Genomic DNA, 14,307 nt, shown 5'->3' with positions numbered 1-14,307 from the left:
CAGTGTGCACACTTACTCATGCCCACGCTGTAGGGTCCGCCATCAGGCAAGCGTGTCCTGTGCCCAAGCCCCAAGTGCCCTCTGTGTTAGCAAGTTCAAGGCCGCAGCTGATTTCCACGAGGCAAGCGGCATAAGAATCTGACCATTTCTCTTACTCCACTGAATGCCTAGAGGAAGTTTGATGAGTCTCTGCTGTTGGACTTTTCAGCAGTATATTCCACTGTGGAGGTTTACTGCCCACCTCTTTGTGGCTAGGTTCTGGCTAGAGCTGTGACAGCAGAGGCCCATCTTGATAACGTGCTGACCATCACACTGGAGAGCTGTACGAAGCCGTGGAGGGGAGCCACGCACTCACCCTGGGATGGAGGAAGGCTCGCTAATCTGTGATGGCCCCGACCTGGCCCAGGGGCTGTGGACATGGGTGACTAAGCTATGGTCCCTTACTTCCATGAGTTTACTTCTAGTAGGTGAAGTTGAAACATAGCGAAAAATTCTGTCACGGCGTATTGGATAGAGAGGCAGTTACTGAGGAAGGAAGTGATGTAGAAGAGGGACCACATGGCCGTGAAGGCTGCACAGAAGAAATTCAGGCATTCCCCAGGCAAAGAGGAATGCCACATTCACTAACTGGCACCAAACCCCGCTCTCCCATACCACGGACATCTAGTCCCTGGGACCAGAATTGAGTTTTTCTTAAAGGCTTGCAGTGTCGTGAAAGGCTGGTCCATGAAGCATGGTCTTGAGTTGTGTGTGCAGAGCTCCCTGCCATGGCACACTGAGGGCCAAGGTGACCAAGAGACAGCAGCTATGGGCGTCGGCCAGGACAGTCAGAGGAAATGGTGCCACTGTACCGCCCATGAGGAAGACGCACAAAATCACAGTCAGGGGTCTCTGTGTTGCTAAAGAGAGACAGACTTTGAACCTCTTCCAGTGAATTGCCATTGGCCAACCCCTCCAACTCACACATCAGAGCAACCCCACCTTTGAGCAGAAGTAACGTGGACACAAACTGACCACAAAGATCCGTGGGTCAGCGTGGCTTATTGCAGAGGCCGTGAACCTGGCTTAGTGAAAGAGCCTGCGAGGGACTCAGGTCAGGTGGCTGAAAGTATGTAGAAGTCACTTGCTGCTAGCAGCGTTTGGGCTGGCGACGCGCCCCCTGAAAACAGCCTTGGTTCTTAGGCCCTAAAGGTGCTTTCCTGTGGGCAGCAGAGAGCATCCCCTCAACTGCCCCCAGTCTTGAGCAGAACAAATCTGCGTGGCTCATCTTCTTGGGGTCTAGCACCCCACATGGTGACTGCATCTGGAGGCCTGGTTTTTCTATGAAGTACATTAGTCAACCATAATAAGTACTTGTCGCAGGCAGCGAAGGAACTCTGACAGCTCAAATTGCCCAGTGCGTTAGTTAACCATGAAAACAGTGATTATTGCATCCCAGCTAGGTGAATAAATAACAAAAACAAATTAGATATCGGAAAAGAAGGCAAAAAAGTCAACTCTTCTGGATGTGTTTTCTTGATTCTTACATGCCATCTTCACACAGTGATTTTCTATTTGAAGAGCAAGTATGTGTTTGGCATTGAGTCATTGGGTTAAACCAAAAACTCAAGTATGAAATTCTTCAGGTTGGAGACATTTTGAGATCCTGCCCGTGAGGAACACCTTCACTGAAGATGTTTCCGCATTCTTCACCACAAAATGTTCAACATCGAGTCAGCTTTGAAGTAATACATCTTTATCCTGTAAACCCTTAGAGTAAACCGTCTTTGGAACTGAGGGAAACACAAGTGAGGGGACTCTCTTATTGCCAGAGTGGTTGGTAAGCCATAAAGTTACAGTCTACCCAGGGAATATAAATGACGCCATCTTTGTGTGGTCACCTGTTAAGTCATTAGAGAAACAGCACAAGAAGCGCCCCAGAGGCTAAGGGCCACGTGGGCTGTAAGGATCCAGGGAAAGGGGCGGGGCAACTGACTCTTCTCCTGAGTGGGGCTGGGGCCATTCACTGTGGCTCACGAGGTGGCTCCCTCGCTCCCTGGCTCAGGCCAAGTCACGCAGAGGGGCGCCCCTGGAGGAGCATCTGCCGTCCGTCTTTGTGAACAGCGCCTTTTCTGCAGGCCTCTGTGCTCCTGTTCCTCCCGCCCTTGACTGCGGGTGTTCTCTGGAGGAGGCAGAGCCTGCTCTCCGGTAGCTTCTCTTGGGCCCGAGAACGTTGCCTGCAGTCAGGCTGGAGGGGGCAACGTCAGGTCCTGGGTACATGCAGGACCGGGCTCAGTGTGGACAGTGACTTCCTTCACACACGTCAGCAGCCACCTTCTGCGGGCACTGGCATGATGGTTTAACAGAAAAGGCAACTCGGAAGCAGAAAAGAAAGCAACAGTTGGGAGGAAAAACGCCCCTCGTGAGCCACCGTGAATGGCCCCAAGCCCACTCAGGAGAAGAGTCAGTTGCCCCACCCCTTTCCCTGGATCCTTACAGCCCACATGGCCCTTAGCCTCTGGGGCGCTTCGTGTGCTGTTTCTCTAATGACTTCACAGGTGACCACACAAAGATGGCATCATTTATATTCCCTGGGTAGACTGTAACTTTATGGTTTACCAACCACCCTGGCAATAAGAGAGTCCCCTTCAAGAACAATAGAACCCTTGCCCAGGGGATGTCACCCAAATTCTAAACATTTCAGGGTAGTGATGGCAGTGATGGGCGCAACTCTTGCCAGAGGCTGACTTCATAGGGCATTTCCCAGCCTGCTACATTGTGTGTGTCTAGTCATGACTCCTTAATCTTACATATAGAGAGCTGGCCTTACATATTCTAGTAGATTTTGCTTAAAAGAGAAGGAGGCATGGGGACAGGAGGTGATTTTCACCATAGAATAAACAGGTGTACTTTCAGCTTCTAAGTTGTGGACCACCAGGTGGGCAGATGCATGGTCTCGCTTCTTAATTCAGAGCTATTGACATTTTTGTTTTCTCTTGGAAACATTTGCTGTCCTGCTGGTCTTCTGGAGATATTTCATGTATGCTGGTTATTATAATTGTTCTGGAGATAGGGATTAAAGGAAAACTTTCCTAATTGAGTCATGACTCTTTAAAAGCCATAGGAAGACTATAGAAGCTCCAATCAAAAGCTTCCTCAGTTCCTGTTAGATGCGGAGAGTAGATGGCCTACTAATTTGCATGTCATCCCCCCACGGAGTGGGGTATAGCTGCATTTTCAAGCTGTGAGAAATCATGTGGGTGAGAGGTTTTCTTTTAAAGAGGTTGCCTGTGGGCTGAAGGACAAAGATGTGGCAGAGAGATGGCTTTGTTCTTAATTCAGTCGCTATTGACGTGGGTTGTGAATGTTCGTTGCATTAGTAATAATCTGATCACTCTGGGATGAGAGGTGGAGGCATTATTTTGAGTATCATTTTGATAATGAATTTAGTAATGACACATAATGGATACAGCCATTTCTTTTCTGTTCTTTTGTCTTCACGCAGGAGCGCATATTTTGGTGGTACATCCGAAAGTGTAGAGTTTTTTCCTCTTACAGCCACCAACCTTTTCCCCTCTGCTTTCAACATATGTTTATATTTTGAGCCAGTCTACAAAATCATACTGGAGTTTTCCAGTTTCGGCTGGCAGCCATGTCAAAAGCATAGATAGAGCGTCTTTTTAAGGTTTTAGTTATAAATTTTATGTGAAATCACATTGAGTCAAGAGGTAATGATAAAAAGTCGATGATTTGTACTTTATCTTGCCTTTGGTACACCAGATTCTTCCGGGTACTTTTGTAACTTTTAGGCTTCTGGCATTTTATTAATTCTGACTTCTTAAGTTAGCCTTCGATAGTTAGCACCAATCAGACTGGGTTTGGCAGCTGTCTCCACACTTCTGTGGCCACAAGCTCACCCTGTGCGCCCCATTCCCCTTCACTGCCTATGGCAGCGGCAGAGGCCTCTGTGTGGGGTTGGGGGAGCGGTGATAGAGGCACTGAATTGAAGTTTTGCTTCTTCAGAAAATTTACCTTTTCCTCAGGGCGAGCGGAGCAGGCGGCTTCCAGCCAGCCCCACTCAGAGCTCTGCCCCAGGGAGTCTCAGCTTACTCCAACCCCTCCCCTAACTCTGACGCTCCCTGTCTCCCCTCTGATCTCCCTTAGTGTTCGGTTCCGTTGTAAAGAAATTAATTAAAACATGGTGTCCTGACAGAGTTCTTGGAAGGTAAATTAGTTTTTCTTGGACCGTGGATGCAGATGGCTTTTGAAATACGCTTGAAGGGAACGTGTGCCCCGTCTGGCAGTGAGTTCTTTCCCTACCGGGTGCTTCTGTCGTTCCACATGGAGGTTTGTGCCACAGCCATAGGCCTCACTTTTTTTTTTTTTAACCTGATTTATTTATTTACTTTCCCTTAGATTAGATCAAATCCAAGTTAGAAAGCAGACATAGCATTCCGGAATAAAATAATGGAAAATTTTTGGTATTTCCTAAGTGTCACTTGCTGGTGGGTTCTCTGCCAGCTTCAGAGGTAATGGTTAATGATCCTTCAGTTTTCAGTCACTGTCTCTTGGGGCAAATGCAAATGACAGAAGGTGACATGAAGACGGGTCTACTTGGGCCATGTGGCTCCGCTTACTCCCCCAGCTCAGTGACCTGTGCTGAAATACCTTTCGTGGGAGATTGCCTCCCACACTAGCAGCCAGCTCGTGGCCGTGAGCTCCAGAGCCCCACCTCGGTCTTGCAGACCTACCACCGATGGCTCCTGCTTAGATTCTCAGCCCCGACAGTCTGACACAAGGCTGCCTCCAGTTCCTCCTCAGGCTTCCGTGAGACTTTCCTCCGCTCCCTTCCAGCTCTCCCTCGTCAACGAGGGCTGAGCCTGCCTTGCCGAGGTCGTGGTTGTGACTCACGTGCCGTTCTGTGCCCCTGCGTTGTGAGAGTAGAATGCCGGTGTCAAACCTCCTCTCAGATCCTCAGAACTCTCCAGCTGCAGCTTTGGCCCTGCCTGGAATCCTCGGGGCCCCTGGCCAGGGACCAGGAAAGGTAGATTAACCAGGCACCAAGGGCATCTAACAAGCCAAAGACTTTATGTTGAACATTTTCTCCCAAACCACGAATCAGTAATTGAATGTTGCATTTAGTGGACAACTCCTGTGAAAACCTGGCAAACTCACCCTCCTCACCGTCTCAGGTTGTCACTGGTTAACTGATTCATTGCACACAGGCTTGCTGAGTCCCTGCAAGGTGTCGGGCACCACGTGTGGCGGGGGGTGAGCTGAGACTGTTCTCTCAGGAAGCTCCTAACAGCATGAGAAACAGACTCATTGCCATCTCGTGGTGACGGCCGCAGTGAAAGGTAGAGCGGGAGCTGGTGGCGTTGGCACAGAGGGTGAGCGCGAATGGAGCAGGTAAAAGGAGAGGAGGAAGGGCAAGCTGAGGGGCCTCGGAGGGAGAGGCATCTCTGCGAGACGGCTTCTGCCTCCATTCTAATTGTGTGACAGAATGAGAAAGTCTGTGGAAGTCCCGCAACTGTGCTAAGTAATAAGTGGGGCAGCTTGAGAGTGAATCTGACAAGTTCATGTATTTCCTGTCTCCTTGACGGAGGCCCCGCTCAGCGCCCGGTAGCTGTCTGGGTTCAAGAGGAATCGCTGTGTTTACCTCAGTGCTGTGATTCTGAATTTCTGATAGGAATGAACTGCCATGATGAACAAACCCTTAGATCTAGGACAGATTGCCACAAAAGGAATTACTAATGAATTTAAGCCAACTTAATAAAATTATAAATTACTTATTACTGTCCAAATGCTCTTAAAAGTAATATCCTTTCAATTTCTTATTAGTTTATTTGTGCAGATGCTGGAACCAAACTAGCTGAGTCAACAATCCTGACCAAGCAGATGATTGCCTCTGTACCTGGAGTAAGTCCTGACTGAGTGGATGTCGCATTTTGTATTTCTTCTCACTTTCTCATTTAGCAAAGAGGTATTTCTGGCCTGAGTCCTGACTCACTTTAGACATAACTAACACTGTAAAACTGAAAACATTAACATCTTGTTTAAAAGAGCAACACTGAAAATTTAAATTAATCCTGGCAATTGGAAACTTTTAATTCCAGGAAGCATAAATAATTGAAGTAGTGCGTTAAGTAAGGAAAGGGAAGAAATGACCAGACATACCAAATAGATTTGATTAAAGTTCAATTTTTCCAGAATCAGTTTTCTTACATTGGCTCCCCTTAACCAATTTGATGTAACTATTGCCAGAAAGAAACAAGCTTTGTATTATCTTGTTTTCCTTTGTGATAATTCCTCTGAAGATTAAAAAAAAGTTTTCATTATCATCAACTGGTGAATGATTTGGCAAAATATGTTGAGATTCTCACTGACAAGGTTGAAGATGAGACCTCTTAATAGCACATTGACACAAGGTTGCTGTAACAAACTCAGAGATTTTAGCTATTATTAACTGTAGAAAATTATATTTTAGGTGGAAGAAAAACTTAAAGGAAAAGGGCTATTTATAATCCCTCTCCCCTGAAATAAGAACATTATTGTTTAAGAAAATTTGTCCAGGTGTGGATTATTCAGCATCCTGATTTGCTTATTTATTCACAAATTATTGGAAATTTATATGTGTGGGAAATTGATATGTTTTCCATTTTATATGTAAACAGAGACACACACACACGCATATATATATTCCTACAAAGATCATCTTCATGTCTATTTTGATGTTTATCCTTGGGTTAAGTTCCTCAGAAAGTAGGGCTAGCTTAATGTCATATATTCCTATTTTGTTTTCCAAAAGAGTTTTATTAATTTTAGTTTATATCAGTTTTATCCATAATACAAAACACTATTTTTTTTAAATATTGCTCATTTAAATTTTTGATGTGGAGAAATTTTTAAAAATAACCATTCAACCCAGAGATGATTTTACTGCTAACATATTCATGTATTTTTTTCTCTCTTTTTCGACATTCAAGCAAAGTCGAAATCATATAGACGCAGCTTTGGTTTCATATGGCACAAGCATTTTCCCCACAGTTTAATGGCTGTAGGGTATTCCCCTCCCGTGACTGGAGCACAGAACAGTGGTGAGAGAGACTGGATTTCAGACTGGCACCTGAGTTTGAGGCCTGCCATTTTCTAGCTCTGTGGTCCAGACAGTGAAGTAAGCAATGAGCCTTTGACTCGTGTTGTCTGTAGAATGGCAGGTGGCAGGGCCTCATGGGCTGAAGAGCTGACACGTGCAGCACACACGTGCACGGGGCCAGGCATAGAGGCCGGGATGAGTGAGCCCATTACCGCCCCTAAATATTTCCCTTACTTCCAGAATCTGTCATTGTAAGGAATGTGTGGTAAACATCTTTGTGCTTACATCTTTGTCCACATCTCGGACTCTTTCTTAATAATAGTTTGCTGACAGTAGAATGGCAAGATTAATTTTTAGGAGGTCTTGTAGTGGTTAGAGTGATGCAAGGTGTGATGAGATTAAAAGCCCCTGTTGCCGCTGACGTACACAAAAAGCTCCTCATTTGTTCACGTGAAGTTAAACGCTGACTCATGAATAGAAGGCAGAGGACTTGAACAGTGACGCTTAGGATCCGTCCCTTCCGCCATGTGCTGGCAGTCCTCGGCAGCCAGCTGCAGCCCGGGAGGGAGGGCGAGGCGTGCGGCGAGGATCCGTGGGCCAGCTGTGCACATTTCTGTGTGCCTGTTGCCCTGGTTAGCCACGGGGCGACCAGAGCGCAAGGGAGAGCAGGACTGTGGGCTCCGGGCCTGACCGGGAAATGTGCATGGCAAGTAGCTGTCCCTGCTGGGGCTTCCTTCCTTATTTATTTTTTTAAACACACTAAAACTTAGTATGTGCTACCTTGTGGTACTTAAAAAGACTGTCCCTAATACACACAAGCTTGTGAAAGATAAACATTCCAACAACAAAAAAGTAACAGGTACAGAATATACACACATGGCTCTTTTCGGTCACCTCTTAGCCATTTGAAATAGACTAACAATCGGGAATTAATATGAAGAAATATAAATATTAAAAATCAGTGAGCCGATCAGCAGGTTTTTCTTCATGATTAGACTTGACGATGTGGTGACACGGGCGTTCTTACAAACCACTGCCTTAATGAGGGCAATGGGGCCATCTGTTATTTCTAGGAATATGTTTGAGAAAACATTCAAATCTGCACATGAGAATGGCTTACAACTATGTTTATTGAAGCGGTCATTAAAATTAGCAAAAATATGGAGACAAAAATAATTGTCTACCACTAGCGTATTGTTTAAAATAAAGTAAGGTATGTCTTTAAGATACACTATTTGATCACCAAATCCAATTTTTAAGGAAAATTATCTGAAAAATACTTGTGATGGATTAGGTTAGAAAGGTTAGAAAAAAGTTCTATCTTGTGAAAACCTGGATGTCTCACTTTATGTGTGTGTATTACATGCAGTCAACAGATTTGGAAGGAAATATTATTAATAGTGACTGCCTGGCAGGTGAGGACAGTGGTTAGGGTTATAGTGATTTTTTCTTTCACTTTTTGTTAATTTATATTTTCTGATATTTCTGCATGAAACATGATTATTTTTATAATCTAGGAAAAGGAACTGTAAGATATAGTTTTGAGGAAGACTTTGGTATGATTGACTCTGCTTTTGAGGTTAGAGTATGTTTTCAATTTTAGTTTTCCTGTTGGAATAAATGTAGGACTTCCAAAACAAGTGGAGCGTGACTTTACTCTGCTTTTAAACAACACATCTGATCTTATATTTACATTTTGCAAAGTAAAAAAAAAAAAAGTAAGGGGCATTGGAAATTGTATGCTTTGTTCTGTAAGTATAAATGACTCACTAAGATTATCCCGACTACAAAGTCTATTTTAAGGCTTTCATTAGATGCAGATGCTATCTCTAGAACACAGTAGGTAGTAGTGAATTCTTGGCTCTCGTTTTTTGAAATTCAAACTTAAAAGACAAATATTGAATAATGCTCCTAGTAATTATTTTCTGTGACATTTGCCCAGTTAAGAGGGTATAAAATATTCTCCAAAAGAAGCAAATCCTTTTCAAGAAATTCACAGAGTATATGCTCCTATTTGCATGACATGTGAAAGGTCAGAGAAAATGGAATAAATCAAGGGGAAATCCTTTCTTGCACTAAAGGATTAATATTCTAAAAGCAGGGCCACAATAACCTTTTATAATTCCTTCACTTGATTTAAATTAAAAGAAGAAAACCTTAGAACATATGGAAATGCTTGGAAAACACTCTGACAGAAGCTCCAATGACCTTATTTTACTGTTTGTTATCCTGTCAGAGGAGCTGACAGGCGTAACATTCTAGAAGAGATAGAAGGTGATACAGTTCAGTGCTGTGCAGATTTACATGAACATGGGAAATGGGAGCCACTGGGTGAGCTAGTTAAGTATATAATGTTCCAGATTTTCCTAAAGAAAGCCAAGAAAGGCCTCTGCGTAGTATTCAGACAGCTTCAAAGACGACCTGCTTTAATCCGCGTGGCACCCAGCCTGAAGTGTGGGCTCTCTCCTGCGGGGTGCCTGGGGCAGCCTGCCGGTCCCGCTGCCTTGTCTTTGCTTATAATCCTGAGCTTCACTGCACTGCCTCAGACAGCAGGTTTACTCCGTTTAATAACCTGAGGCACAAGTCTGCTTTCTTTGCGTTTGCCATCTCTCACCACCCACTCCTGTGAGGGGAAGAGGACCGGCTGGTTGCTACCTTTCTCTGTCCCTGACGGGAACGCTACTCATTTATCTACGTCACAGCACACCTGATGGGTATGAGGAGATAATTGGTATGTGACTTGAATATAAGAATTGTTGACTCTTTTACAAACATGATCTTTGTTTATGTACATTTTTTTTCATTGAAAAGTGCTCAAGATTCTGGTGATAAAGTCTGGGGGCACATATCTTTTGTGTATCTCAGGCTCCCTCATGTGATAACGTTTCTATAGTTTTGGGGTGCCTCCCATCATAGAGAATCTGGTATACGTGACTCTAATTGGCTCAGTCGTTGGGTGCAAACCAGCTGGAAAACAAGCAAACCAAAGTCTGTGGGGGGAAAAAAAAAACACTCAAAGCCTGTCTCCCCCGGGCTGCCCTCATTCCTTTGGCTCTTCACCACAAACCTTTTGTCTGAACTGGGGGCAGACCATCGCAGCCTTTGCTGAGAGGGATGGCGTGAGTCAGAAATCCAGAAAATGAAACGACGTTAGTAAACAGCGTGGAGTTGGGCGAGACGCCTGTCTCAGGCGGGAGGGAGGCCTGACTCTGCGTGCGGCCTTGTGTTTCAGTGTGGGACGGCGGCCATGGAGTGTGTGCGGCAGTACATCAACGAGGTGCTGGATTTCATGGCAGACATGCACACGCTGACCAAACTCAAGGTGAGAGGCCCTGGCCAACCGAGATGGACAGAGCACAGGCATTTGGAGAGAATAAGCAGGTCTTCTGGGGACCGACTGATGTCTGGGAGGCCACTGAGGCACTATGGGAATGCACCCAGATCCCAGGTCTGGGGGGGCTGAAGGACAGAGCTGTACATCTTCAGAGGGGGCAGACGGATGCCCTTACGCGGCATCAGCTTGGTGCAGCCCATGCCCTTCACTCAGGTCTCACAGTGCCCCCCAGTAAGGCGTTACCCGTTTTGCAGAAGTGCACTCAGGTCTCACAGTGCCCCCCAGTAAGGCGTTACCCATTTTGCAGAAGTGCCGCTGGGGCCTGCCACAGTGCAGTCATCTGCCCAAGGTCACACTATCACGCAGTTGCGGGTTGGGGGTTTGTGTCTGGGCGGACCCAATACTGTAGTGGCTCTGTCCCCACCATTCATGCTATTTGGTCGCGACCTGAAAGCACCCAAGTGCAGAACATTTTGCGCCAGAGGACCGAAAACACAGATATCAAAAAGTACTGCGTCCACTACCTTGAAGATATAGGTTCTTTTGAATATACTCGAAATACTCTCAAAGAGCTTGAGTCCAAAGTCTACAAACAGATCGAGGCCTGTGGCGGGAACCCTGAGCTAGTAGCGCTAGTCAAGCACTTAAGTAAAATGTTTAGAGAAGAAAATGAATAGTATTGGCCCATCCTGATTAACCTGGTAGCTTATCTTAGTTGATTTTTTTTTCCTGTTTGGCCTTTCCTTTTAAAATTTTTGACCCAAGCTGTTTATCACCAAAAACCGGATGAGCAAGACTGAGGTTTCAGTTTGAAATCTTGATTTCACTTCCAAATGTGCTTTGTTGGATCCTTGCAGCCTTCTCTGCCAGGGATGTTCATTGATTCTATCAATAAAGAGGAAAACAATCTACAGGAAAAAAAAAAAAAAGCATCCTTTCACTACCTTGACCTGTGGCTTCCCCACTTGCAAAATAAAGTTGAATAAGACCTAAGTTTGGGACTGTGTGAGGGTTTGCTATGAAGTAATGCACACGAAGAGCCTTTTGTTAACTAACACATTATGCAAATTTGAGCTGTTTATGGTTTTTATCTGCATGGAAGCTGTCTTCTTCAAGAGGATAATTAAAAGACTGGAAGAACAAAATTTAATTTGCATGTAGACAAAACCCTCGTGAAGTTGTTGAGCTCATTGATTGTTTTTCAAGGTGGCATGAATCGCTGAGGCAAGTCAACTTCCCTGCCACGAGTGGACTAGGGAGCTAGAAGAGCGATAGTTTCGGTTTTGAAGAAGGTCCAGACAGAGAAACAGGGCTCAGGGAGCAGCCAGATTGCAGCCTGGCACTGTATGAGTCCTTTTTGATAAACAGGAACTTGTCAGCCCAGGAGTTCAGCTAAAAATAGGAACCCTTCGTCATCCAACTCAGTTTCCCGACTGGACTCAGATGTTCCAAATATTTCCTGGGGTACGGACTGACTTGTGAGGGCCAGGTGGAGAGTGGGCGCACAATTTTAGACTGATGACTTCTCGCAATAGCTAAGCCCCGTTGTTTCTAAGCATACGTCCCTAGCTTATGGGTGCGTGGCCATACCCGGGTGACTGATTGCTGGGTCCAGTTGCCCCACTTAAACAGCTTTGATTATATAAATAAGTGGGGACAGCTACTACCTGAGCATTTTTAGCGTGGTTGTAGCCTCTTCCAAAATACAGTGCAGGGAAAAATAGGAAGATCCTTGATGACTTTACACGTTAGTAAACAGATCAGAAATGTGCTTTTTCTCAGGACGTGAGACTATGTTAGAACCAGGCCTAGACCTTAGGTCTCAACTTCCAGTTCATTGCCCTTTATGTGAGGCCACACCGAGCAGAGTTTTTCTAAACTCAACAAATATATACTGAGCACCTGTATACGTGTCAGGCTCTGTCCTGGGTATTTGGGGGTGCAATGATAAACACAAACAGACACACTGTTGGCCCCATTTAGTTTATACTGTGCAATTTTAAGGAAAGCCAATTTTAAGGAAAATGTCATACAAACTAACATTAAATTCCGATGTGTACAACTGCTATGAGGAAGAAGTTGACAGGATCATGAAGTTTGTCATAGGAAGACCTCCTGGAGAAAGTGACACAGGAGCAAAAACATGAAGAATGAATTGTAGCAAATCAGGTGACGAGAGCAGGATAGTTCACAGAGAGCAAACAGCATGGGCGAGGACGCCGTGGGAGGGATGAGGAGCTGGGTGTCGCTGGGCCACGGGGAGGGCCAAGTTGCCTGGGTCTGCAGTACCAGCAGCACTCCAGGCCCTCTATGCCACGCTAAGGAGCTTTTCCCTAATCCCACAACACGGGGAAGCCACAGAAGAAGCTTAACTGGACTGTTGGCCAAGAGGGTGGCGATTTCCAATGGCCTTTCTACAGAGTGACCTGGGATCTCTTTGGGTCCTCTGTCGAAGTCACAAAATGCTCTTTGGTTTTGCAGAGCCACATGAAGACCTGTTCCCAGCCTCTGCACGAGGACACCTTTGGTGGACACCTCAAAGTCGGCTTGGCACAGATCGCAGCCATGGAGATCTCACGGGGCAACCACAGGGACAGCAAGGCTGTCGTTCGCCACCTGCCTTGGCTCTACCATCCCCCTTCTGCCATGCAACAGGGGTAAGGCCTGCTCTCCCGGCAAAGAGGGGAGCTAGGCGGGCGACACCCTGGTTCCTGGGGTTCACGGAGACCTAAGAAAAGCGCCGAAGGTTTATGGCAGTGGAGGCTGAGGGTTGGGAGGTGGGAGCCGAGACCCACCCCATACTTCCTTGCTGGCCGCAGGGCATGCTGTCAATCAAACTTCCCCTGTTAGGGATACCTGGGTCATCCCTGTGGGTGACAAAAGCCTGGAGCTTGAAACGGCCACTTCAGCTCTTAATTTGAACTCATTAAGTAAATCAATAGGTATGTGTGGAGCACTTGTCTGGCTTCTGCCTTCAAGGCGCTTAGATTGCAGCCCGGCCAAAATCTCAAGGGAACAGAGAGCTAGGCGCAAGCCTCTGCTCCCGAAGAGAGGCCAAGGAGAGAGAGAGAGGTGTGGGGCTGGCTTATTTGGCAACTTGGAGCAGGCTTGAGTCTACCATTTTGCAGTATTGTGGTTGACTCGAGGGGAGGCCGGAGCGGGGGATGCGGATGGCAGGAGAGGACTGGCGCAGGAAGCGGTCTCCCCTCAGCTTTCCCCTCTCTAGGTGAGGATGTCCGAAACTTAATGAGAGGAAAGAACACAGAGAAAGAAGCTAGTCAGAAAGTCAGCCAGGCTTGTAAAAAAAAAAAAAAGATTTTTAATCCTGTGTTACCAAAGGCTGCTGCTTTGCTCAAGAAGCTAAGATCCAGGATTAATGTAGGACCCTGGAGAGTGGCTACATCATTCTGCAGGCGCTCTGTTTCCTTGGGGTTTTATTTTGTGCAATTGCCTGTCAGACCACACTTTAAATCCCTGTATCTGTTGAGCCCCAACGAGACTGCACGGCACCTCTCACTGCCCCGTCCCGCGTAGGCCGAAGGAGTTCATCGAGTGCGTGTCCCACATCCGCCTGCTGTCCTGGCTGCTCCTGGGCTCCCTCACCCATAACGCCGTGTGCCCCAGCGCCTCCTCCCCGTGTCTGCCGATCCCCCTGGATGCAGGCTCCCACATCGCAGACCATCTCATCGTTATCCTCATCGGGTTTCCAGAGCAGTCAAAGGTAAGTGATTTCTGCGAGATTAGGACCCTACGCATTCATGGAAATTGCTGATGGAACCCTTATCAGCCCATTATGTTTGTCCTGAGAAGAAAATGGCTCTTATCACTTGCCCTCCTGTGGAAGGCAGGCAAGCAGCCCTGTGCTCATGCCTTCCTTAGAGCTGTCTAACTTCCCAGC

At 46.3% G+C, this 14,307-nt stretch overlaps 1 protein-coding gene across 1 annotated transcript in view; it reads left to right on the top strand.

The window, feature by feature from the left end:
• UNC79 (unc-79 homolog (C. elegans)) overlaps positions 1-14,307 on the top strand; it is a 216,593-nt gene that overhangs the window by 189,467 nt on the left and 12,819 nt on the right. Inside the window, exons 44-47 of the mRNA XM_004681598.2 lie at positions 5,821-5,898; positions 10,308-10,397; positions 12,891-13,066; positions 13,944-14,130. Of these exons, the coding sequence (XP_004681655.2) occupies positions 5,821-5,898; positions 10,308-10,397; positions 12,891-13,066; positions 13,944-14,130 (531 nt within the window). The remainder of the gene's footprint in view (positions 1-5,820; positions 5,899-10,307; positions 10,398-12,890; positions 13,067-13,943; positions 14,131-14,307) is intronic.

The sequence above is a fragment of the Condylura cristata genome, unplaced genomic scaffold (genome assembly GCF_000260355.1).
Source record: "Condylura cristata isolate star-nosed mole 26May11 unplaced genomic scaffold, ConCri1.0 scaffold00013, whole genome shotgun sequence".
In the NCBI taxonomy this organism is placed as follows: Eukaryota; Metazoa; Chordata; class Mammalia; order Eulipotyphla; family Talpidae; genus Condylura; species Condylura cristata.
The sequence above is the reverse complement of the archived record's forward strand: the minus strand, read 5'-3'. Positions and strand labels throughout refer to the sequence as shown.